The sequence below is a fragment of the Perissodus microlepis genome, chromosome 11, assembly GCF_051167445.1.
Source record: "Perissodus microlepis isolate ML-2025 ecotype Zambia chromosome 11, ASM5116744v1, whole genome shotgun sequence".
In the NCBI taxonomy this organism is placed as follows: Eukaryota; Metazoa; Chordata; class Actinopteri; order Cichliformes; family Cichlidae; genus Perissodus; species Perissodus microlepis.
The window spans coordinates 30385910-30411847 of record NC_140471.1 but is presented as its reverse complement, the minus strand read 5'-3'; the positions used below and the strand labels follow the sequence as shown (position 1 = coordinate 30411847).

General features: G+C 37.3%; 1 protein-coding gene across 1 annotated transcript in view; it reads left to right on the top strand.

Moving 5' to 3' along the window:
- LOC146378191 (semaphorin-7A) overlaps positions 1 to 24325 on the top strand; it is a 40434-nt gene extending 16109 nt beyond the window's left edge. The window contains exons 4-14 of the mRNA XM_084944050.1: positions 797 to 892; positions 1234 to 1339; positions 5548 to 5655; positions 5914 to 6053; positions 6797 to 6975; positions 8807 to 8915; positions 9098 to 9308; positions 16253 to 16368; positions 18015 to 18187; positions 18617 to 18672; positions 19845 to 24325. Coding sequence (XP_084800176.1) covers positions 797 to 892; positions 1234 to 1339; positions 5548 to 5655; positions 5914 to 6053; positions 6797 to 6975; positions 8807 to 8915; positions 9098 to 9308; positions 16253 to 16368; positions 18015 to 18187; positions 18617 to 18672; positions 19845 to 20191 — 1641 coding nt within the window. The 3' untranslated portion in view covers positions 20192 to 24325. The remainder of the gene's footprint in view (positions 1 to 796; positions 893 to 1233; positions 1340 to 5547; positions 5656 to 5913; positions 6054 to 6796; positions 6976 to 8806; positions 8916 to 9097; positions 9309 to 16252; positions 16369 to 18014; positions 18188 to 18616; positions 18673 to 19844) is intronic.
- Positions 24326 to 25938: the final 1613 nt, after the last annotated feature.

Sequence of the window (25938 nt, the reverse complement as noted above, 5' to 3'; positions counted from 1 at the left end):
GAAAATCACTGCCGAAAGTAGTTCTCAGAAGAACAGAAACTTGCATACGCTCAGTGAAAACCAAACATAAATAAATAAATAAATGTCAGCCCACACTATTGCCTACCCAACCACCTACATATCCACCTACTCACACTCACACAAGCTCTGGCCCCGGTCTTTGGATTTTGCGATGCACCTTCACTGTCTCCAGAGACCCATTTGGATTTGTGATAGATTGCTTACGAAAAAAATACACATCTCATTTTTTATTAAACGCACATTCCAACAAACATCTATTAATTGTGAGGATACTAGGAATATATTTTCATCTTCCATCTAGCAGTGGATTTGGGATAGGAGTCTGTTTTTTGTGCTTAGTAAATAAGTCATGCATATGGAATATTGCAGTGATGTACTGCAGGTTTAAGCCTCCCAAGTGCTGTCTGCCAAAAATGTTTGGCGCATGAATGGCTTCCAATTTTTCTTAAATCTCTTTTGGTAATCCACTCTTTCTCTCATAATCTGCCGTGTGTTGGGCTCTTGCTTTGTTTCTCAAGCCCTCTATTCCACATTTGGCTCTTTCCCTGTTTGCTTTTTCAGTCCCTTGGTGTTTTTTTTGTTGTCTTTCTCCCTTTGTGCTGTACCTTTCTCTCTAATCTCTTTTTCAACTACTCTCCTCTGTTTTCCCTTTCTCATTTTAATCTGTAAACCCTCTACCTATCTGCACTTCTTCCCATTTTCATCTTGCTTCTGAATCATTTTCTGCCTTTGTCTATGTCTGTTTATCTCACTCATGTGCCTTTTTCTCTAACAGCTGGAGTGTGATAATTTCATCACAGTCATTCAGAAAGTAAATGACACATTCATAGTATGTGGGACAAATGCTGGAAACCCCAGGTGCTGGATGCTGGTAAGAGATATCTTTAAGTATGTGTGCTTCCCTTTGTAGTGATGTGAGTGCTTCACTTAGAGTCTATGTAATCCATGGATCAATTGTAATTAGAATTTATTTATCTTCTCTCTTATTTCCTCAGTTGGTTAGATAAGGGCTGGGAGTTTTTCTTTCCACAGAGGGCATTTTCACCTCGTAATGAATATGTTACCCCATGGCTAAGTTGAAATGTTCTAAACTCTGTGTTGTAGTAAGATAAGTGGGTGCTGGGTGTAATACATTTAGACACAAAATGAAATGAATAGAGTTTAAAAGCTACACCTCCACTGGGCTTGATTGTCTTTGCCTTCTTTCTGCAGGTTAATGACACAGTGCTGACTGATGTACAGGGTGCTGGGCAGATATCTTCAGCCTCTCACATATCACCGCAATTTCCTTCCCATAGGGCCATCAGCTTGCCTGCAGGTAACACAAAAAAGACCTGCAGTAGTGTAAGTTCATGTGTATATGAGAGAAAAGAATACTGTTTTGATACTAGCAAATGAAGGCACTGCAATAAAATATGCCTGACAAAGCAGACTCAGTAGACCCAATAGATCTCAGCTATAGGCAGCATACAGCATACTGGCGTCCAATGTGGCTGAAGTGTTCAAACCAAAGGAGAGTTTGGGGTCGTTTTTGATGGTTTGATCTGAAGAGAATGACCCTCATCCACACCAGCAACAAAAAGAATATAATTTACAACTATAAGAATATTAGTACAGTGGTGGTAGCTATTAACTAAAATAAATCCACAATCCAAACTTAGCGCTCAATTAGGATTTGTTGCTTCATTTTGTTCTTTCTTTTATTTAGTTAAATCACAGTAAAGTCTTGGGATTCACTTAACACAGTTTACTATGATGAGCTTGGTTCAACTGCATCAACATAGGGAGTATAGGCAAAGGCTACAGGAAGCACAGGTGTTATATACTCCACGTGTCTTACTATGATACTACAATCCCACCTATATTTTAAAGAGCAAAACTACATATGACATTTGTGAATTACTGAGCCCATAAGAGCATGTGACTTGAGAATGGTGCAAAGGTAACAAAAATAATTTATATACCTGTAAAATAAAATACATCTTCAAATTTTGAAGGCAGTCAATTAAATATACTGGCATTTAGTTTAGTTATGTAAAAAAATCTATCCTGTTCAATTCATTTTACTGTCAGTATTGATGTTAGAACTGGACATCAAACTAGCATCTTATGAAAGCAATCAAAGCTTAAAATTAATTGTGCTGCAGAGAAGCCTGTAATCAGAATGAGACTGAATGATGATTACAGGTGTGATGGTTACCAACAGTGAAATACAGAAAAACTCATCTGCAAGCAGCAATAAGAGGGCAGGGGGTTCAACAGGGTTCAGTCACCATGGCAACTGATGTGATCTTGTTAAACGTGTCTGCAAGCACGTGATAAGAAAGAAAAATGCATTTTTTGTGTTTATTGCAGCGCTTCCCAAGAAATCTCAAATGTCAGGGAACAGTGCTGCATCTGTGGACCAAGTTTGGTACCAACACATGAAACAGTTGCTGAAATTTGATCTCATGTTCTGTCTGGTAGTTTTGCTGCCAAATTAATTTCATTGGCAGTAGGAAACAAATGGCTTTGAAAATCTTGAATCCATCTTATAACTTCACTGAGGGTTGGCCTAAAGATAATACAATCCGATTTTAATAAAGATCTGAAGAATAAATGTGACCTGTTAATAATTATTGACATCCGGTAGCTATTCATGAAAATTCGATATAGCTTACATCACAAGTTGACCTTGGGATTAATCATTTGGCCTTTGGGCATCTTGAGGCTTCTGGTTTTGAGAATAGAATAGAATAGAATAGAATAGAATAGAATAGAATAGAATAGCCCTTTATTGTCATTGTACATGTACAACGAGATTGTGGGTTGTTTTGGGTTTGGTTTTGTTTTTTAAAAGTAGAATAGCCTGGCTGTGGCTGTAGCTGACAACTGATTTTAGAAAAGTACCTTGTATCTAATCTCATCCGATATTTGGAAAAGACATGGCATTTTTAAATTTAAAGATTTTTTATTTTTTTTATAAAATGCTGCATGGAAAATAAAAGTATAGTAGCAATTAAATCCATGCTTCTTGAGCCAAAGTTTTTTGAAAATGAGGCATGTGACTGAAAGGTTTGCTAACCTTGCATCCACTGGTGGCACTGCAGGACTTTTTTAAGCATAAAAACTGACTTGAGTGGCAAATAAAAATGATACCATACCAGCTTTATTTGCAAATGCCTTTAAAACAACCACGACCACTAAGTGCTGTACAGAAGAATAAATAAAAGATGTAAAACAATGACATACCAGCTCACATGAGGTATAAATTCAACTAAAAAAATGAATAAAAGGCATAAAACATGAGCAGAACAGCAACAGCCATAATAAAAGGTTAAAACAACTATGGGTGCGCAACTTCACTGCTTATCCCCAGTGATCATTCTTTTGGGATAATAAAAGAAGAAACTGGTAGTAATGATGAATTAATGTTATTGTTTTTTGTTTTTTTTCTCAAATCTCACTCGGTTCATTTTTGTAAGAGGGACTCTTACTTTCTATGGCAAAGTGACAGCTTTGCCAAAGATCTTATTTTAGAACAAAGCCACCTTCAAATCTTTATATTAACTTTGCTCATTTGCGACAGGAGCAGCAGTGTGACACTTGTGTGCCTCTGACTCCCAGGAGCCATCTGTCTCTTATTATCAACCTCTATTCATGTAATGCAAATGAGTGAATGCTTTTATCTGAAGTACCTCACAATGTTTTAAAGAGTCAGTGCTTTACAAGACTGTTTTTGCAGATTTTAAAAGCCAATGTGTTACTTTTCTAGAGCATATGGTGTCTGTATTCAATTTGAGTCCTCTGTTCAGTTTGCGCCATCAAAATGACGTAAATGCAAATAGGTTTGAAACTATTATTGTACTTTAAGAATGAGTAATTACCATCTGGGTTAATTCCTTATTGTTCACATTTTAAATAGTTTCTTCAGCATAACACTTTTGTACAAAAATAAATCATGACTCATTTCTAATGACTCCAATCTAACAAGTACAGACCCACTTGTGCAACCACATAATGTATTATATAAAGCTTACTGTGCAATTTATCATTGTCACCATGTGCCAGTCATTAATAAAATGCTATATGTGGACAGGAGCCATAGGCCAGTATATTGGTTTTGAGGTTATAAAAGTAAAACTAATTAGCCAGCCTTAGAATATATGTCATCCATTAAATAAATAATTAATGATAAATCAATAAAGGAAGTAATGAAAGTAATGATTTATTAATTTAATGCCTCCAGCACTTAAAGCTGTTAAATGTTTTTTGTATGTTTTTATCCATCACAGTTGAGCAACATAAGTCATTTCAATCAATTTTATATAGTTAAAAGTAACGCTTAGTGGAAGGCAGTTGAATGAATAATGGCATTCACCACATCAATCACTTAAGGAGTCTTACTTACACAATAATACCTATAGCATTTAGGTGCACGTAAAAGAGGACACAAACACTAAAGCATTGATGTAAAGTGCTGCATCTGACACCCTGAAAAGCTCATGTCTTCTTGCTACCACCAACTATGCTCAAAAGGTTTCAAAATTGTTTGAAAATGGAGAGTTTAATGTGTATTCCTGTGCCTCAATAGATCATACACATAATTAAACATCCACAGACCAGTGAGTGTCTGTTATGTGAGTGAATTTATTTATTTATTGTTTTTCTCCAATTATCTCATCTCTGTTCAAAGCAGTGATGATGGATTTCTACATACCCTCTTGAGTGGCAATCCCAGTTAATATTTGGTGAAAATGCAGATCTGCTAATGAACTGTAATGCTCTTCATTTGTATTTGTCCTAAATCAAAGGCAAATTTCGGTGATATAATTCGCCCGTTTCATGAGACTGATTTACAAGACCTAAATGCCCCGCTTCATTCCCCAACAAATAGAGCTCCTGGTTGTGCTCACATTAACATAATAGAGATGTTTCTAATTAAACTAACATTTCATTGGTCATACTGCCTGATGAGAGACACTATTTGTTAAACCGCACTCTTCAGAGGGATTGTTTGAAGAAACACTCAAATCAGTGAGAGGTCGCACTGCAGGATGCTCTTTCAGATTGGGATCGATTGTGGAAGCAACGAGCCGGCCCTTTGCTTGAGCTGAGCAGCATTCAAATAAAGATCAATCCTAATTAAGATGTTAGTGCCATGATTTCAAATGCTCCCCTCTGCATTGCTATGGAGACGGAGCTCTAAGTGGGGTTTCTAGGAACATGGTGATTGGTAGCTGCTCATCAGTGCAGTGAGCTATTCTAGCTTGATGTCTTCTTTGCTCTGGCTTTTCATTCTCTCCCCTGTTTTTTTTTTTTAATTCTGTCTTTGTCCCCTGATCCTCTTTTTTTTCTCGACTCCCCTGCTTTCTGTTTAATGTTCTCTTCTCTGTATCTTTCTCAGTCACTCTTTTTCTTGTGTCACTCCAATCTCTCTTTCTCTCCCCATGAGCCTTGTACAAATCCATCAAGCTCGCAGTATGCCTTCTATTTTCACTGTTCACCCTCTCTTTTCTTGTCCATTTTTCTTCCTCGCCGTCTCAGATGGGAGTCTGTATTCTGCTATGTCGTCGGTAGAAGGTCATTCCGGCTCGATACGGCGTACGTTTGGCTCCCAGAAACTCCTGAAGACAGAGAACGTTTGGCTGTTAAGTGAGTAGGAGGAGGGAAGTCACGCAGAAACCGTACAGGTTTAGACTAATGCATATGGAGATGGTGGGTGGTTCTGTCTGTAAATCATCTACTATTATTCCCTTGGGAAAAAACATGTAGGTGTATTCACTCTCAGAAATCTAACTACTGTGATTAACCATTTACACAGCTACTGATTCTCCCAATTCTTTTTTTTTCACTAATAAAATATGTTATTATGTAAAATAATCAAGTGTTGCTTATCTGGCTCATTATCAGATCCACAGTTTGCTGGAGCATCTATAATCCCCTCCTCAGAAAAATACAAGGAGGAAATCTACTTTTTCTTCAGTGAATTCAACAAGACAGCCAGAGTGGACGAGGAGCCATACAGGGCTCGCATAGGCCGAATATGCATGGTAAACATCCTGCTCGTTTTTGGAAATTTTCTGCTCACCTATGTGATTCCTGACTGACCCACTCAATTGATTGTTAAATGAATTTCAAAGTAAATAATCCTTAATGAAATTATTGATGGTTAAAGAAAAACATTGAGCCATTCATTGATTACCGTTGCAATTAGGAGTTAGGAAAGTGTGTCAAACTAGAACATCATAATAAGTCCTGACCAGTCTCTCTTTACTGAGCAGAAACTTTTGAGCTCAAAGGCTCCTGCCAAGTGCTCAATAATTCATAATTAAGTCATATCCTTCCACAGACAGCTTTAGAATATTGTGGAGGTGACTTTTAGGAGAGCTAGTCCACCCTTCTCCATCAGTTGGTGTGCATGTTCAGTTACAATAAACAGCATTAATGTGTTTGCTGACTGCTTGTTCAGTGGCTCTGTCTTGTGTCCCACTTTGCCAAATGCACATAATTCAGTTAAAAGAAATTTGTTAGAGGGCAAGTTTTAAAAAGCTAGATTTGATGTGCCCACCTGTGTACTGTGTACTATAGGTTACAGGACCATCCTGTATATTCAAGCAAAATTACTCTTTCCCAAACTGACAGAGAGAAGAGAAAAGGATTGATGGTGGCCCGGATTAGAGGACAATATCTTTGCAGAGGACACTTTAATTTTGTTCTGGTTTCAGACCAAAATTAAAAAGGAAAAAAATCACCTTCAGGACATTGTTATGACCGTCTTTATTTATATTTCAAGGTTGATGAAGGGGGTGTCAAAAACCTGATGGCAGACTCTTGGACCACCTTCTTGAAGGCACGGGTGATGTGCGGTGCAGGAAACACTCAGCAACAGTACAACAACTTGAAGCAGGCAGTGGTGCTGACTGCTCAGGATAAAAGGGCTGGGGTTCTGTATGGCCTCTTTTCCAATGCGTGGTGAGTATGAATTACCCGATCCTGCTTTTTTCTGATTCCAGATCTGGTATGTCCCTCACTGTGAGGAAGAGATGGGAATTTATCTTTCACGTGCAAAGAAATATTAAGCTCAATTTTCCCATCTTATAAAATAAAATGTAACAACTGAATCCACTGTAGAATAACATCAAAGGAGATAGCAGAAGTGAAATAGTTATATAACGTGGTGTTGATAAGAACCCTATGTTAGCATATGTAACTTAAAATCTTAACTAACAAGTGTTATATCAAACCAACATCCTTCTAGCTTCTTATATAAGCTCGCTGATTGAACATAGAGTGAAAATAGAGCTCTTGAGAGACAGCACTGGATCTTTTTTATTCTTGCCAGCTCACTTTGACCACAGTTTACAGTTGAGTTAAAAATAAATAAATAAATAAACATACAAATAGAAGCTGCTGGTGTAGCAGCATGAAGTAATCCTGCTGTCGCTGTGCTGTTAGCTTATGGATCAGCTTATTGTCACCGATATTTGATCCAGCTTTTTTGGTCAGTATCGGACCAGTCATACTCATCATCATCATCATCATCTACTTCATCTTTGTGATTGTCTTCATCATCTTCTCCTCCTCCTCTACCTCCTTCTCCTGACTGCTTTCTTTAGGTTTTGCCACAGCAGATCATCTGCCTCCATCTCACCCATCCCTAGCGTCCTCTGTCACACCACTCCTTTGCATGTCCACCTTTATTACATCCATACATCCATGAAAAGAGGAAGATCATGTGATCACGTACTGATCAAGCTTTTAGGATCAGGGAAAATAAAATGAAGCAGATGTATAACATAACAAAGTAACCTACATTTGTCCACCCACACAGTACACACCACATACCACACATTTGGAAGAAATGTTCTTGCCAGAGAACATTTTCTTTCCTTTTAACTGCAGGAGAAAATTTCTGTTGGATTGCGAGTCCGTTAAATAGTTTTCAGTAAATGTGCATATTCCATTCCAGAGATATCAGTTGCCATACACAAAACAATATCATACACCGCCGGAGGCATACATTAATTGTTGTTCATATTAAATTTAGTGCAAAGGAAACTCCAAAATAATGCACACAAGTTCGCAAACTGTAACGTATATGGATCCATATATCAGCTAACCATGAACAATATATAGTGACTGCCCTTATTTACAGTATTATAGACATTTTACAACCTTAATTATGAAAAGTGTAGTTGTATAGGCTTGCTCAGTGTAAATGTGATAAGCATTTAATCAAATCGTTAATTGACAAATGCCCTGTATTAGATTAAACACTCTAATGAAATGCAAAGCTCTTTGTGAGGATTGGGCTATAATACTGAACAACCGATCTATACAGCCATGAGTTAGGTGCAAACACATGTACCCTCTTTTGTTCCTGTTTTGATTACAACATCAACACAATAATTTGGTAACAAACACAAACTTAAGTTTAAGTTCAACCCAAGTCTGCGCTGATTGTGTGTATATTTGCATAGCCGTGATTAAAGCTCACTTACAGCAATATTTAAAACATATGAGTTAGAGTTGGAAGGTATTATAGGGGAGCAGTTACTGACTATGCGCTAGTGACAAATATTATCAAATTCAGTGAATGTGGATAGACATAGACAAAGGAGAAAAGTCGGAAAACATAAACTGTAGCAATTTCAGTCTTTGTACAATTAATATAATTACTTGAAATGTTGTATCTATAATACATTAACCTCAGACACAGACTCAAACTTCTTGTCTTCTACTTAAAAGCCACTTTCCATGCCTTTATTGTGGTTGTAATTACTCCTTCCTTGCTTTTGTTCAGGGGCAGAACAGTGATCTGTGCCTACTCCATTGAAGATATTGACCAGGCCTTCTCCACATCTAAGCTGAAGGGCTACAGCGGTCAACTCACTGGCACACGCCCTGGGACTGTAAGTAAAACCTAACAACCATCAATCCTGCTAATTTTTTAATTAAAGCCCAGTGTAAAAAATGTAATGAGTTAATTCATATTTTTAAAATATAATTCAGGTGTTATTTTTAAAGGAATGAATCAATACAAAATAAATGATTTGGAGTCCATCGGAATAGAGTTCGTCACTTTTTTCCTTAGTGTCTCCGCAAAACCCCCGGAGCAGCGGAGAATCAAAACAATGTGAAAACTCTTGGGGTGATGAGATACCACCCAGAAATTGAGGATGTGATCCGGCCTGTTGGTGTGGCTCCACTTGACCTGCCCTCAGATGACCAAATCACACATACAGTGGCGGACATCGTACGGGCAGTTAACGATGAACACTACAGCGTTCTTTACCTTGGAACAGGTGTGTGTCTGAGTGTGTGTTTATGTACAAGCATAAGTGCTTGTGTGTTGTTATGTGTGTTGTTAGCTTACAATGTCTCTTGTCATGCTAAAGGGTTTTGTTAGCCATCTGAAAGCAACTAATGAGTAGCTATTTTCTGTTCTTTAGCTGCACTGTCCCCACATCAGTAGTATTTACATTTACCTCTGCAGTCCTTTCCTTAAGAATTGTTTTTCTTTACAATATAATATTCTGCGCTTCACTTCAAATGCTGCTTCTGATGAGCAGCATTTGCATATTAGTCACTCTCTACTGTCCCGGTTCAACATGCAACACTAGATTAGAAACGAAAAACAAACACAGACTAAAATATAATTTAAAAAAATTACCGCTAAGATATTCTTAAATTCTCAATACAAGCTGTGAATATTAAATGTGAAAAACTGACAAACTGTCAAAATATTTTCTTCTCAAAATCTAGTCAAACAATCCATAGCCTTCACAAGACTATTTCTATTTGATCAAAGCAGCAATTCTGAGCTGCTGCTGCCCATAGCAGTTACTGGAAAAATTGTGTTGTGCCTAAGGGAGATCACTATGGCAACCATCACAAGTCATATGCTCGTGTGTGCATGAGTGTCTCACCACTCAAGTTCACCAAAGATGAGCGAGTGTCATCTTTCAAAGTGCAAATTGTGACTGCTGCAGTGTATATGTGCTTGTCATTCATAAAGCTTTTCTGGTGGTATTAAAAAAGGCAGGTTGATGTCCTCTCACTATGAGCTCTACAAACTGTGCCAGTAATAGGAGGGAAAGGATGGTGAGCTATGAGCAGCAATGGGTCTCTATGGTGGCCTAAAAAGAAAGTAGAGCAGTTTGAGTCACACTGGTATCTGAGGCTGTGGGAACACATTGTACTACTGTTTCCTACTGACAAAATATTTCCTGTTTCTTGTTTTTACTTTCAAGGACAGTAATTGGCATGCAGAACAGAGCTTGTGTTATCCATTACAACACAGGTTATATGTTACAGTTCAGCTTTTGCAATTTTCAGATTCCCTTTGTGATCACTTCTGAATTGTCGTTTGAGAGCGTTCATTTTCCCTTCTGTTTAATATTGCATCACCTCCACCTTAGAGTGCTGGGTATAAATATTCATTCTGTGTAACTCGTCAAGCTCATCAGTCTGCATAAATTATTTCATACATGCTCTTGTATCTGTGTAAATGATGGTGAGAAGCTGCCTTCTTGAAATAATTCAGTCTTTAGTGAGTGAAGAAGACAGGCAGCTCATGCATAGTTGGGTAGTTGCATTGTTACAGTCTTAATTTAATAAAAGGGGTACAAGTGATGAGCTCATGTCCACCTCGAAACCACAGACAATGGAATCATAGAGAGGCATTTTGTTCAGACATTAGTCTTTCTTGGTAAAAGCCCTGGTAAGTCTTATTTAACTTATTCTGCCTCATTTACCTTGCTTTAATTTAATTATGTGCAAAGTTCCTCTTAAATGAAAAAATCATTTAAATTAAAAATATCTTACAAAGCTGAGCTTAAAAAAGCAAAGCAAAGCAAAAATTAGTAGGCAGGACAAAAAACACCACGAGTGCTGCAATGTTCAATATAATTACTCCCAGTAAGACTGCCACCTGAAGCTGGCATTTACACTTTGTTGTACACTTTGTTAGTCTGCTTTAAATCTGTTATGTTGTATTTGCTGTTGTTTGGACAAATTCATTTAGTTTGATAAGAATGCTGCAATTCAAAGTCCAAAGCAGACCAACAACCACTTTGATTCAATCTAAAATGATACATAGTGATGGTAAAACGTCAGGTTAAATAATTTGTCCTGTCAGAAAAGGATTGCAAAGAGTTTTGTTGAGTAACAACACAGTTATTATTTTTTTATGTTTTTTTTCCTGAATAGTATATTTAGAAAAAACACATGCTAACGTATTTAGAAAAAGGATCGTCTGATGAAAAGTTGTTGTTTTTTTAGTTATACAAAGAGAAATTGTACAGAAGCAATCAAAAGAAAACGTTGCAACAACAGCAACAAAATAACAACCAGTTAGGTTGTTGGCAATAGGTCAGAAACAAAAATTAGGGTTTAAAAGACCATGGGAATTAAAGTGAAGAGAGGGAGGGATTTAGCACTCCCACTCACACTTAAAGGCTCAAGTAGAACGACAAGACTCTTGTTGCTGTTATGCAAAACACCAATTTGATGGCAGTTTCTATGGAAGTGGAAAACATCACTTACTCAACTTCCTCTCATCTAATTTCTGCACCAACCTCTTGTTTATTCTAGTCACAGCTCTTTGCCAAAGTGATGTATTTGAAGGCTAATTGAACTCCCTTTAACATGTTGACCTAGAACAAGCTGACAGGGTGGTGCCCAACTCCTAATTAGCTAAATAGTGCACTGTATATTTTGCTTTTTAAACCCATCTAACTAGTCTCAGTGGGACTACACTATAAGATATAAACTGACAAAACACAACAGTTTTTGACAGAGTGAGTTTCTTAGTCTTTTGATCTCTAGCCAACAAATATTTCAACAGAATTTATGCATATAATAACTGGCTACTTCAATAACTGTAACAGGATATTTTCTGCAAGCTGCTGCAAAACTGCTTTCATACAGCAGAGTCATTGTAGTGCTACAGTGGTATAGATAATGTACCCAAATCTCAGCCAGGGGTTGAGTCTGATAATGTACAGTAGGTGCTGGGTTTTCACAAGGAAGAAAATTACTTGGAATAGACAAAATGTTGTCTCTAGCTCCTGTGTGTGGATTTGGATGCCGTTTTAGTAGTAACCTAATTGATGGAATATTCTTTTTAAAAAATGTATCCCACAGTCTTAGCTACATGTAGAGAAGAAACCGAGAGCCAGGGCTGCATTTAAGATAAAAGTCAAAGTCTTGGCCGAGGGCAGCTGCAGCCTGATCCCAATCTGATTGAAACAAAGCTAAGGTGGCGGGAAACTGATTCTTTGAAAGCTGCTGAGGCATCAGGCGTAAAAGGAGAGATCAAATAACCCCTTCAGCAGAAAAACTGTCTCAACATAGCTGTGTGGAGAGTAAAACAGTAGACCCAGAATGCAGAATGCGGAGGAGTCAAGCAAAAGCTGTTTACTAAACCAAAAATTGTAACTTAATCTAAGACACAGAAGAACAAAATACTCAATCAATATGAAAATAGACACGAAGTCAGACAGAGAAATGTAGGAAGCGGAACTAAAACAAAACATGATAGAAAACTAACACTCAACGTGAAATGAAAACAAGGCAAAAGAAACTAATAAAGGCATGAACACTAACACCTTAGAAGGAAACACATTAAGGCCAGAGCTTAAATGTGGAAACTGACACAAAGAAATTCTGTCGAATCCACTGTAAGATTCAATAGCTCTGTTTTAAGACACACTGGGACAGCTATCACTGTCACCTCACAGCAGGAAAGTTCACAGTTCAAACTAAGCTGCCAGCTGGGACCTTTCTGTGCAGAGTTCGATGTTCTCCCTGTGCCTTTCTGGGTTCTCTCTAGGTACTCCAGCTTCCTCCCATAATCCACAGACATGCATGTAAGGTTAATTGGTGATTCTAAATTAGCTGAAGGTGTGAATGTGAGAATGAATGGTTGTCTCTCTCTCTGTGTGATGGACACTTCCACTTATCCAATTCAGGGTGGAAAAGAGGGCTGAAAACTATTCCAGCTCCAATAGGGCGAGAGGTAGGATACATCCTAAACAGGTTGCCAGTCTGTCACAGGGCTAACACAGAGAGATAGATCATTCCCAACCATTCACACTCATATTCACACCTATTGGGAATTTAGAATCACCAGTTAATCCAAAAACACGTGGAGAGTTGGTGGTTTTGAACCCAGGACGTTCTTGCTGTGAGGCAACAACTACTGTTCCACCATGCTGCCCGAATTGCATAATTGATTCAGAAAAATGATGAATGAACACGGGTTTCACTCTCCAATCCCAGTGTTTTAAAGTCTCTCTGTACCTTTTCTGCTCATGTAAGCAGACAATAAAAGTTAGCAGTTTTGGATGAGTTTTAAATGAGGGAATTCAAAGATGTTAATGTTTAAGAAAGACTGTAGTTATGGCAAGGGAAGCTTATGATGGATGTGATAGATTCCTATTTACCACCCCAAGAATCATTTGTTCACAAAGAACTCTCTTTGTTTTATCCTGCCTAAAAACCGTACAGGTTTATTCAATATGAAAAACATTCCTGAGATATTCTGATATCTATAAAGACATATAGACTCAGTGTTATTCATGTATACAAAGGGGAGAGAAGGAAAAAGTGAGCTGCAATTGGCCCCTGAAGTTCAATAGCCCAAAAAAAGCAACAAAGGAAAAATAGCCTTTGAGAGGCAGTGGAAAAAGTGGAGCATTTAGCTTTTGTTACAGGGGACTACTTGAAATGGAGCAAAGATAAAGGACAGTAGTGAAAGATTTGTTTTCCTGCTTTACCTCAGTGACACAGTGAACACTACAAGATGCAGAACTGCCTGGATTACTTCAGTCATCGAGGTGATATAGCAGAAATCTCCCTTGAGGGATGGAAGAAATGTCAGAGCCATGCACTTGTTTCAAGATGACTTTATGTTATTTTCTGTTAAGACAGTGGTACACGATGTGTCAGTAACTTAAAGGTAAGACACAGACCAATGAGCTATCTGACTAGAAAAACAATCTGGGGAAGTGAATGAACTGAATGTATTGTAACTTAGAGAGAAGAGAGTTAAATCTTGTTACCAAAAACAGGCCCATTTTAATTATCGTTATCATACCTGGAAAGCTTTTATATAATAGGTGCACATAACTGCTAGTTTTAAAAGGGTACTGGGATAAGAATTTACAGTAAATGAGTATGATGTGTCGGCAAACCTCATCTGAAAAAGCTAAATATAACAAGAAAAAAACTGATTTACTCAGCAGATGCCACTGAGTTCAGCACTGTCACCCTTTTCCCCCTCAGAATATCTTGCGGCTGTCTTTGTGCTGATATACACTGTTTAGATAAAGGAGCTGAAAATAGCATTTGACAGGATTAAAGAACCACATGAGAATAAATTAGATAAAATATGGAATGTTATCTTTGACAACAGGGGATAAAAGATTTGAAGTTTATGAAAAAGAGACGAGGCAGTTTGAGGACAAAGGAAGTCCAAGCGGCAGCAAGAACCTGCCTGTCTAATTATAAATGAGAAAGAGCCTCACAGAAGGAGCATTCAGGAAATGAGGATGTGAGAAAAAAAACAAGGTATCACAGTAATCACATTTTCACAGTAGTGAGAAAAAACATTGAGAGAGGAAAAAAAGATGCAACAAAAGAATAAAACAAGTTTGAACTGTTTTGTTTTCTGGCAGCAACAAAGGCCCATCGAAGTGCATGTACTGCACTGAGGGTAGAACATTTACATTTCAATTTTTATGAAACTGTTTGCAGCAAAAAAAGAACTAAAAACAAGGAAAATATGCAGAAGAGATTATGACAAACTTGGCTGTTTAGTAGTGTAACCTGATTGTACAAATCAAAGTGGCTCAAAGCTAGAATAGTGACTTGTCAGTTTTCAAACTCAAGCTGAATGCAAAGCAACATTATTAACCAACATAAATTAGCAAAGCTGAAGAATGGTGTACTAAATCCTCCAAATAGGGCTTACTTCCTTCGCTCTAAGTGACAGTTGGATCAAGTATTTACATGGACGATGTGCTGTGAACATGACTTTGCTCATTTGTGCAGCAATAAAAATCCCCTTTCCATGTTGAAAACACAAATGCAGACAATCCAAAAGAAGAGAGAGCAGCTAACAGTTAGTAGCAAGGATACAGTTAATGAAATACAAAAAACACATTCAGTGCATTTTCACTCGAGCTCTGTGTTATTGTACGCAGCAGTAATGAGAAAAACAGATGTTTAGTAGAAGTAAGTTGTTTTCCAGCAAATTCGGTGGCTCATAGTAATAGAACAATAATAAATCGAGGCTTGCAGAAGCATTTTCACACTAAAAGCTCAAATTTGAAAGTTGCTTAAAAGTATGACTTCTTGTCTCATTCTTGAACTCATTAAACTTGCAGTAATTATTATTATATATTGGAGGATTAATCTTCCGACAGCCACTGGCTGTTTTTAATCCATGTTCTTTTTGATGTTGGAATACTATCTGGCATGAGGATTGCTGAGTGGTAGTTTCATAGAGGATGAGATATGCATGATGAGATATGTAAGAATAAAGTTGAAATAATGCAAGTCTTCAAACAAACTGTTGACATGGGGCCCTTTTAAGACCTTATTAATGCCAAATGGCATTGTGTTCTACTGATGCATGTTGATGTAATTTGTTTAATTAATAAGGACAGAGCATTTGGAGCCTGGTTTGTGCAAACCCAGGGCAATAAATTGAGATTTACCATAAGTCTGTTATGGCCAAAATGTTTCAGCTCAGTTTGCAAGAAATATACTTTTAATGCGAAACTGCATCCTTTGCTTTTGAACATTTAGTATCCAGAGGGGATACTAAATGCTCTCGGTTACTGAAAGCTGTGACATTTTTATCAAGAACAAAACAAAGTGCCTAAGTTATGAAACCGATCCAAAATTCATCCAGAATCCAAACCTCTGGGTTGATTTCCCCTGCTGCCCATAGAACTCAGACATTTAAGGTTACATCACCATTGGTAACATGACTTCCTGTATTACGTTATTTTTCCAGTTAATCATTTTGCACAGTTCAACTAAAGAAAAGCTATTTTTGAGCTGAAATTCTCATCTGTCATTTTGCATTTGGACCGCCTATCTGTCATAAAACCTCAACAGAAGCATAACAGGGGCTGGAACTCAGTTTTAACAAATAAATTGAAAAAAAAAATACCACAAAGAACGTGTGGCTTTTTCATATGTAATTGTTTCCTCTTTTCTCCTTTGTCTTATACAGAACAAGGCAAAATTCTCAAAGTTCTTCATACCAGTGAGGATGTCTTCATCATATCTCAATACTCTCTGTTTCACAATGAAGGCCCTGTTCTAAACATGGCTATTGATACCCAAAAGGTATGAGTAATTATGTTGATTTGTGTGGTAGAATGTGATTTTAGCTACATTTATCATTATAAATATGCATTAGGGCTTGGGCTATGCTAGGAACAGCCACAGCCTGTGAAACATTCAAAGAAAATTAATTGTACTAGAGCTGGTTATCCTTGCCACAGCACACAAGCTACTTCATTAGGTACACCTCTCTAGTAATAATTTAGAAATTACATGATTTACAGTCCCCAGTATGTTAAGATGGATCTAGTTTCTCTTTGAAATTGCATTTAAGGGTTTTTGTTTGTTTGTTTGTTTGTTTTTTTCAGAGAATCATGGTAAATGTGAATACTTTACACATTATGAGTAGTGGGCGGGGCATCCTGTTTGCCTTCAGAACTAGCTTGATCAACAAGTAACTGAAAATATTCTTCAAAGATTTTGGTCCATATTGACATGATCACACAGCTGCTGCAGATTTGTCAGCTGCAAAGGTGCTGTACTGAATTGAGATCTGGTGACTTTGGAGTCCATTTGAATACAGTGAACTCATGGTCATGTTCAATAAACCACTTTTTTAACTTTTTAAAATTGTGCATTATCCTTCTGGATATGGCCATCGGACGATGGGTACACTATGGTCATACAGGGATGAACATAGTCAGCAACAATAAACATGTAGCCTGTGGCATTCAAACAATGCAGTTACTTAGTACTAAGGTACTCAATGTGTGCAAAGGAAATATCCAACACACCATTAAACCCCAAACAGCAGGGACCATTTTTACAAGCCAGGGTGGAAACATGCTTTCATAAAGTTTATGCCAAATTATAAGCCTACTTTTTAAATGTTGCAGAAGAAATTGAGACTCGTCAGACTAGGTAATTTTTTTCCAATCTTCTATTGACCAATTCTGGCGAGTCGATGTGAAATGTACCCTCAGTTTTGTATTCTTAGCTGGCAGGAGTGGCACCATTGTGATTGGCTAATTAGATATTTGAATTAAGAATCTGTTGAATAGATGTATCTATTGAAGTGGTCAATGAGTGTATTACACTGAGAGATTTGGGATATTATATTATTATATAAGCTTTGTGCAGCTCACAACCCTTTTTTTTATTATTGTCAATATATATATATATATATATGTATATATGTGTGTGTGTGTGTGTGTGTGTGTGTGTGTGTGTATACTGGAATACATTTATATATATGTGCCACCTCATCAGCTATGCAGTGCAGAAAACTTCTAGAAATAGCAAGGACATCTTCCCACCATCAGCATTTTTATTTCCATGGGGGATTTTTTTGGGTGGATATTATGCAACAAGAGCTATAATAATAACAATGACGAATAGTTCATTTAAAATTGTTCCCTGAATAAGTTTCCCACATGTCAATTGCATTTTTTCCCCATTTTCTAAGTATAATTAATCTACAAATACATTCTCTATTTGCTTTCTTATTGTAATTTGATATAATTGAGGCTGAAATTGTTAATATTAAATAGTCATTTGTCCTTAGTTTGTCCCATGAAATTATGTTAATTTGGGTATTAGTTTCACTGTCAATCAAGATGACTACTTGCAGTGGTTTAAGTATAAAGATAGCTCTGTCTGCTATTTATGGCTTTAATATTGATGCTACTATATTGCATCATCTTCCAAAGGGACACCTGTATGTTGCTACAGCGATGGAGGTCCAGCGACTGCCTCTGGCTGACTGCGGTCGCTATGGTGACACCTGCAGAGAGTGCATCCTTTCCCGCGATCCATACTGTGGGTGGGACAAGTCCAGGAGGAAGTGCGTCGCCATCCCACCCGCGTACAATTCCTCAACTGGGTATGATTACATGTGATGTTACTGCTATCGTCTGTTTTTATTTGAGCAGACAACAGGCTTTCATTAGCAATCTTAACAACACAGCATCAATTCCAGCAGAAAAAACATATTTCATATTTTTTGATTGACAGTAAAATGGCTGCAAATACAAAGTAGCTTCAGTTTCTGGGGGGGGGACATGCTACTGCTACTTCCACTGTTTGACATGATCAATAAGTTTTCACTTGGTTTAATACATGTTGTTTATTTTCAGTTAGAAAAAAAATTACAAGTTAATTGTATAGAGTTTTAAGCCTTTAACTCCTTTGTCCTTCCTCTGCCACATTTTGGAGTCATTTGTCTGCATGTTTTAATTTTTAACAATGCAGTAGCTCATAAACCATTTGTGGCGCTAATAAGAAATTTGTCCTCTGTCTTATTTTCCAACAGGGGAATCATTCAGAATTTGGACCATTCAAACTCCTCAGTTTGTGGGGAAGCTGCTGGTGAGCCTTTATCAACTTTCTCCCACTTTCTCTCCATCTTAATTAAACCAAAATAGGAACCTTTCTGAGCAGCTACAGTAAAAAAGATGATTATCATATAATTGAGCAGATTCCAAAAACCCAAAGGGAGAGATTTTTTTTTAGCATATTATAGCTTGCCCTGTTTCAGAGTTCAAATCCAGTTATGACCTCATAAAATGATTGCAGTTTGTAGTCTCTCAAGAGAAAGCGATCTACTCAAGTGATCTGACCTTAGCATTGCATTTATTCCAAGTTGTGCCACTGGTGTCAAATGACCTTCCTATAAATACAGTAAGAGTTTGATCTATTTTCTTGAAAAACAGTATACAAAGATTATGAGAAGCAAACGCCTTTAAACTCATATCAGGATTAATCCAAGAAACAGCAGTAACACAAAGCAGTGCGAAATCTCATAGCACGCTACTGCCTGCCAGGCTTTCTCGCCTCAAAGGGCATGCTGTTTACAGTGATAATATTCAAAATGCAGATCTAGTTTCTGGTCTTAAGACAAAGCAGCCTTGCTTCCTTCATCTTTATGAGTAGGTTGAAAAATTCAGTGATGTGAGTTCTATATTTGGTATTTTCCAGTACGTATTGGTCTTGAATATGATGTGTATTTCAAGATCTTTTGGTTTTTACTTCTGTTGAACCAGTCGCATTTTATTCTGCTTACTGTAACTGAACTCTTGCAAAGTTATTATTAGATGAACTCACCAGAGGCTTCAGCCCAAAAATGATCTGTGGGTCCATTTTGAATACTTGAAGAGACAGGAAATAATATAGAATTAGCCTTGGGCTCCTAAATTATAATAATATTGTACTGTGTAAATGTTCCCAATCAAATTTGCACTTGATTTTAAATAATTATAAACAAACAGGAGGCATAATGAATATGCAGACTTCCGATTTTTGGGTGCCTGAACATTTGACAATTGTCAGATTTTTTTTACTGTTGTTGCTTTTTTATTCTCCCTCAGCAACAATTTATAAAACAATGCTAAAGGTTCAGAGCTGGAAATATGAAAGATGAAAAAGCGTTACGTGGGTTCGGTTATCAGGTGTCCACGGAGAGATCTTCACTCAGCATTTACAGCTGTAATGTTAAATTGTGAATTTCAGGTATAAAATTCCTTATCTCTCTTCCTTGACAGCTCTGAAGCTGCGTCGAACTTCCCCTAGAGAAGTATTCGTGCAGTCTAACACATCAGTCTTTCTCCCTTGCCCTGTGCACTCCTTCCATGCCACTTATCGCTGGGAAAAGGACAACTGCATTAAGAACTACCCCTGCATTTTTTCTGGAGACTTCTGTGTCCTGGGGCCAGTTGTTGACACACCCCTAAAGGAAGGTGTCTTTCGCTGCATGGCCACCGAAGACGGATTCAAGGTGGAGGTCATTTCCTTCAGGCTGGTAAACGATGGGAGGCTTCTGGCTGCCTCCCTTGCCTTCACCTTGGGGCCATCACTCCTGCTCGCCATGGCTACCCTGTGGCTTCATTAACTGCAGCTAAAACTAATGCTAACTCCTCATCCTTACTGGCTCCCAATGACAGGAAAGACAAGGAGCCATTGCTCAGAGATGAGGTTCGCAGAGCATTAAAGTGCATAGTTGCGTTGTACAGCGGCAATTTGCCTTTTTCTATTTCGGTTTTTAGAGAGGGTCCAGAAAATATCAGTGAATACGGGGTTTATTCTATATTTTTTAGAATAAAACAAAATAGACGCAGCTTTAGCTGTCTTAATCAGATCAAAAATAGAAGACGGATACAATGCCATTTAAAATAAAGTGATTAGGAGTTAGTGTCCATGAACTCACATGTTTTGCAAGTTTAAACGTAATTCAACCATAAAGTGCTTTGCGAACCTTTCCTCTCTGACAAAAAAAGATAAACATATCTTATAAGTTTGGCAAAAAACACCAATACCAGGCCACTTCTTTCTACCATTTATCTACTTATTTTGAAATTGATTGATTGTGCTTATTTGTGAATGTGTAAACCTTTAATACTGCTCTTGCATCTAATCATTCATCTTGTTATACTTGTAATGAGCTATACATTGGTATAGCTCATTAGTACTTAGAAAAATGTCTGGTATTGAGATTTCAAAAGCCTTAACACTTCTGGGACATAAACTCCTAAGCACAATTTTGCAGTTGAGGCAGAATACTGCAGACTCAGTTGGACTTGGCGCTATAATTAGTGCAGCTGAGTCTAACAGCATTGCTGGGAGGAAGTGTCAGCTTTTTGACAGGAAGTAGGCGGGTGAGCACGAGCTCACCCTCGAACATCACTGTGTCTCTGCACCTCCTCTTCTGACAAAGCAGTTCTTGCATCTTTTAAGAAGATTTTATCAGACATTATTACGCCTTGTTCACAGCTTTGTCCATTTTTTGGTTTGTTTTCTTTTGATGCCCTAAACATCAGAATGTGAGAAGTATCACAACATTGTTTATAGCATACAACGGTTACTTTGTGAGAACTGCGAAGCAAACTGCAATTTACAAGCTTTTAACCGAAAAATCTTAAATCTTAAATATAAGTATTCAGTAAAGACATTAATCTCTGCAAAGCCACATAAATAACTAAAAGCTGTGTGAAAGTTATGTTAACAATCATCATTGAGCTGGTTTTGGGTATGCTGTCTGGAGGTCATTAGTCTCCTGTGTCCATTAGGTTTTTGGAAACAGAGCTATTTCTTCTAAAATCAAGCTAATGTGCTGCACATTAAATACAACATCTTCCAGCCTGGCAATGTGTAAAGATGTGAACAAGGTGTTACAGTATTGCAACTTTAAGAATGACATACTTACATTATCATAGGGGCAGATGAAGCTAAAAGGAAAGCATAACAGAGTTGCATTCAGTTGTTTTTCAGCAGAAATAAAGGCTTGTACTTAGATGTGAGATATATGTTCTATATTTTATTGTTCTGCAAATGCTGATTTCTACCATTGCTGCCTACATATGTGATGATTTGTCTTGATGGTTTGGGTTTTTATACCATAGTTAGAATGTGAAATGTGACCATTGATTGCTTTACCTCTTTCCAAGGGACATCAGAGCAAACAGACAAGACAACTGTTATTTTTCCACACTTGTATGCTGTGAAACAAAAGGCTTATTGGACATATTCCAAAAATATTCTTTACTAATGTACAGCAGCAACCACTACCAGGGGTGAGAACAATGGACTTTAACAAAACGTCTCACTTGAAATGCACCTAGTGCATCGTCTTTTAATTTTTTCTGATAACATTGGGGTGAAATTATAAGGAAAACAAATTAAAGACAAATGCAAAATGAATGATTTGTCAATGTAGCTGCAGTTGAGCGGTACTGAAGTGCCCAAAACTATGCCCAACCTTATGAATACTGATCAGCTGACTAAAGAAGTAGACTTGTGTGGTAATGAATTATGCAGTGGATTAGCATGTCCTCCAGAGCTTTGAGAATTATCATTCACTAATGGTACATAAATCTAGCCATGCCGAGCTTTCCACAGTGGCAGAAATGTCATTAATAGCTAATTAGACAATAGAGCTGGCTTGTCATGTCTTATATTAAAGAACTAATTTTATACCATGAGGGATAGGGCCAGCAGACATGTTCCCAAATGTGAAAATTGTGAGACAGACTTACATTTCTCACTTTTCTTGGTTGTGTGTTGCTGCTCAGGGATCTGCTTATTTTATGCCTTGCACTGATGCAGCCTATTGACTGTGCTAAAAAGGAAAAAACAATTGAAAAAAAACAAAGCTGTGTTGAGCCTCATCCGCCTGGCACTTACCGCTTCCTCTTATGCTTATTTGTGAAGTCCCGTGCTCCATACCATGCATAATGTTTCCTGTCAGACAAACCCTGAGCACATGTACAACATCGGTCTTCCTCTCAGCCAAACAACATACACAGATATACTGCAGGTCTAACATGCATATTAGTTGTCTTTGTGTCTCTGTGTTAACACCAGGTTTGGAATATAACACCAGCCACCAGCCACCAGCCTGGTAAACCGTTAGTAGAGGCTGTTAACAACTTTTATCTTGCCAAAGAATTTTGGCATCAAACTAACTCGGCATACAAAGATGTGTTAAAATAATTTCCTCGATAACCTTATCTATATTTCGACTAATAAGTACTGTATGGGTCGATGTAATTTCATCCAGAAGCTTCATCACTGCGCCCCTTGTCCATACAATCTACTTACTGAAAGCAACAGATAAAGAAAAGCTTTAGTCATTTGTTCTGATGCTTAAGAATCAGTTTATATTCTCAAATTTACCTTACCTTATGGATAAGTTACAAGTAGCATAGAAGGACGTAGCATGACATTGCTACTAGAGCATGGCATATGGTTCATGTCACTGTGAGAGTGAAGAAGTGGTTAATTTTAAGATGAATGTGAAGATCTAAGGTGGCAGATATCATTTTCAGAGGAAGTTGTGGATGAAAAGTGTCAAATTAAACTTCTGAAAAATCGTTATGAGAATGAAAATTGTTTAATCTTCTTAGTGAAGACTGGTTTATGTGTAACTGCTAGCTCTTTTACTGTTAAAAAACTACTTTGTTAAATGTATTCTTCTTTTATTCGTATTGTTGTAGTCAGGTGCAAACCTTGTATACAAGCTTTTGATCCTGCAGTGATATTTTTCCTCTTAGTTTGCTAGGTAAATTGTAACAACAGTTTTTAAACGAGCATAATAACTCAAAAATAAATACAGTACTGCAGTAGATGCATTCACAATAGTTACTTACCTAACCAATGATTTCTTCTGATAGACTGGTGACTACAATTGTGACTACATAGGAATTCAGTATATTTAATCATTGCATCTGAGAATAGGATAAAAAGAAAAAAGTCAAGAGATTGTTGACCACACTTTTATGTTCAAGTCTGAGAGGTTGTTAAGTCTCTCATTCTCAGCCTTTAGTTTTTCTAGAGTATACTACACTGCTCACAACTTTGCTTTTGTATGGATTTGGGACACAGGGTTCACTTACCTAGCAGGAGTGACTACCTTGTTACGCTGTGTTAAATATGGTTAGTGATTTGTTGTTCAATGGAGCTGATTCCCCCTCTTCAGGCTTCCTTTATTCAAATATCCACAATGAAGGTAGTACAGCATTTAAACCCAAATAGCATCTTGAGACGACATCTGCAGTTTATTTTGGGTCTTGCTTTATTATGGACACTCATACAAATGCTGAAATTAGGTTATTTCACACTCATAACTGTCATTGGAGCCAGTTTGATCAAGGCTAATATCCTTCAAATCAAGCACTTGATTTGCGTCAGGAAACCATTTTTGGTTAGATCATGCTGTTTGCTGTAAATGAGCGAGGCGGGTCGCTGTTTTGTCTGCTCTGGGGTTTTGAGTACACTGTACTGTACATGATGTGTGCCCATGATTCTGTGTCTTAATATATCTAATTTTAAAAGTAACATGCCAAACTCTATTATATAAAAAAGAGATTTATATTGGTGCCATGCCAGTCTACATAACGTCATCTCATAACATGTATTTTTAATAAATGATATCTATAGTACAATAGATATTCATGTAACAAATCCATATTTGACATGTGTTTCCCTGAACATGTGTGGTGAACATTAATAAAATATAAGTATAAATAAATTATGTATTGTTTTTATTCGAAAGCAACAAGTATAAATATAAATAATTGATGTAGGAAGCATAATAATTTTTTTACATATATTTTGTACATTTCTTTTACAAATATCTTAATTGTTTCATGCTACCATTACTATTTAGTAAGTTCATTCAAAATCTACTTGTTGTTTACACCACATTTTACAGTTCACAAGAGGTTGCCACTCATTTGGATTTGCCTGTCAAGACAAGCAGGTTTTGTCATCTGTTGCCCAATATTTGGCATATTGACAAGAGTATTACAAAGGCTTTACAGCCCTAAAGGATTCATAAAACCAGTCTATAGTATTTATTTCCTTGTTTGTTTTTTGTTTGCATGCCGTTTAACTTTATTAGGTTGCTTCCATGTATACCTTCAAAGCATTCAGCTAAAATCCTTAAATCAACAAAACAATAATCTGCAGGTCAAACCTGACTTTGGCAGTAATCAGCAATGAAACAGGTCATTTCTCCCACAAAAACCTCAAGTGCTTCATTGTTTGTGTGGGCTGGTATTTAGGTGAGTCAGGAAGTAAAGTATTTGATGGGAAAGAGCACAGAGGCTTTGTTTTGATTTCTCATAACCTCATTTTCTCATCACAGTGTGCCATTATGTAAAAAAAACAATGAACAGTGAGGCGATGTTGCGCTGCATTAACACCTTGGCATGTGCATGATAGGCACACATAAATAATGACTTTTCATTGTTAATTTTCAAGACCTCTGAGTCTGATTAATGAAAAATAAATGTACATGTAATTATATATAACTTTTACATTACTATACAGCTTTCAGCTCCATATTTGAACTACTACAAATATTAGAGGGGAAAGGGGATGAAAAAATAAATGTCTAGTGCTGAAAGATGAAAACAAAATGTTCACCGAAGGTTTCTCACTGAAGGCCACCGATGAATTGTCTCCAACGCTGCATTCTCTAATAGACTGCAATCATTAAAGAACAGTAAGTCTAACTAAAGCTGTACATAAAGGCAAAAATTAAGGTTTTTATAAGCAGTAAACTCCCTCCTATGGCCAAAACTAACTATAAAACAAAAATTAGGTCAGTAGAAAAGCTGAGAGCTTTCCATTACAAACAAATCCAGATTACTTTTGGAATGTGCATCATCACAGACTTCAAACCATTAAACTCACAAAAGGCTCAGGAAAACCTGTGACTAAGCACAGACTCAGTAAGCTGAACAGGCAGACAGCACTACAGTTGGCAGTGTATGATGAGAGCAAAAGCGGGGCTGAATCAGTCTCACTGAAACCTCTGGAAAATGTCTGCAATCAGATGAGTCATACCATAAGACAGAAGGTATTACAATGAAAGCAAATGAGTCAGCATACAGCAGTGACCTTGTAAAAGGAGAGGAAGCACAGTAAATGAACAAAGCTAGTAAAAAAGCATAATAAATGGCATCTACTGGAAATACCTTTAAAGTAGCTTTAATACCAAACACAATACTGTCAAACTAGCTGTGCCACATTAAGTCACACCTGCAGCAGAATGGCTCAAGAAGGACTCATCATCAATCAGCTGATCAATCAGCTCATTATTGTAATCCAGAGAGAAATAATGTTGGATGGACTGCA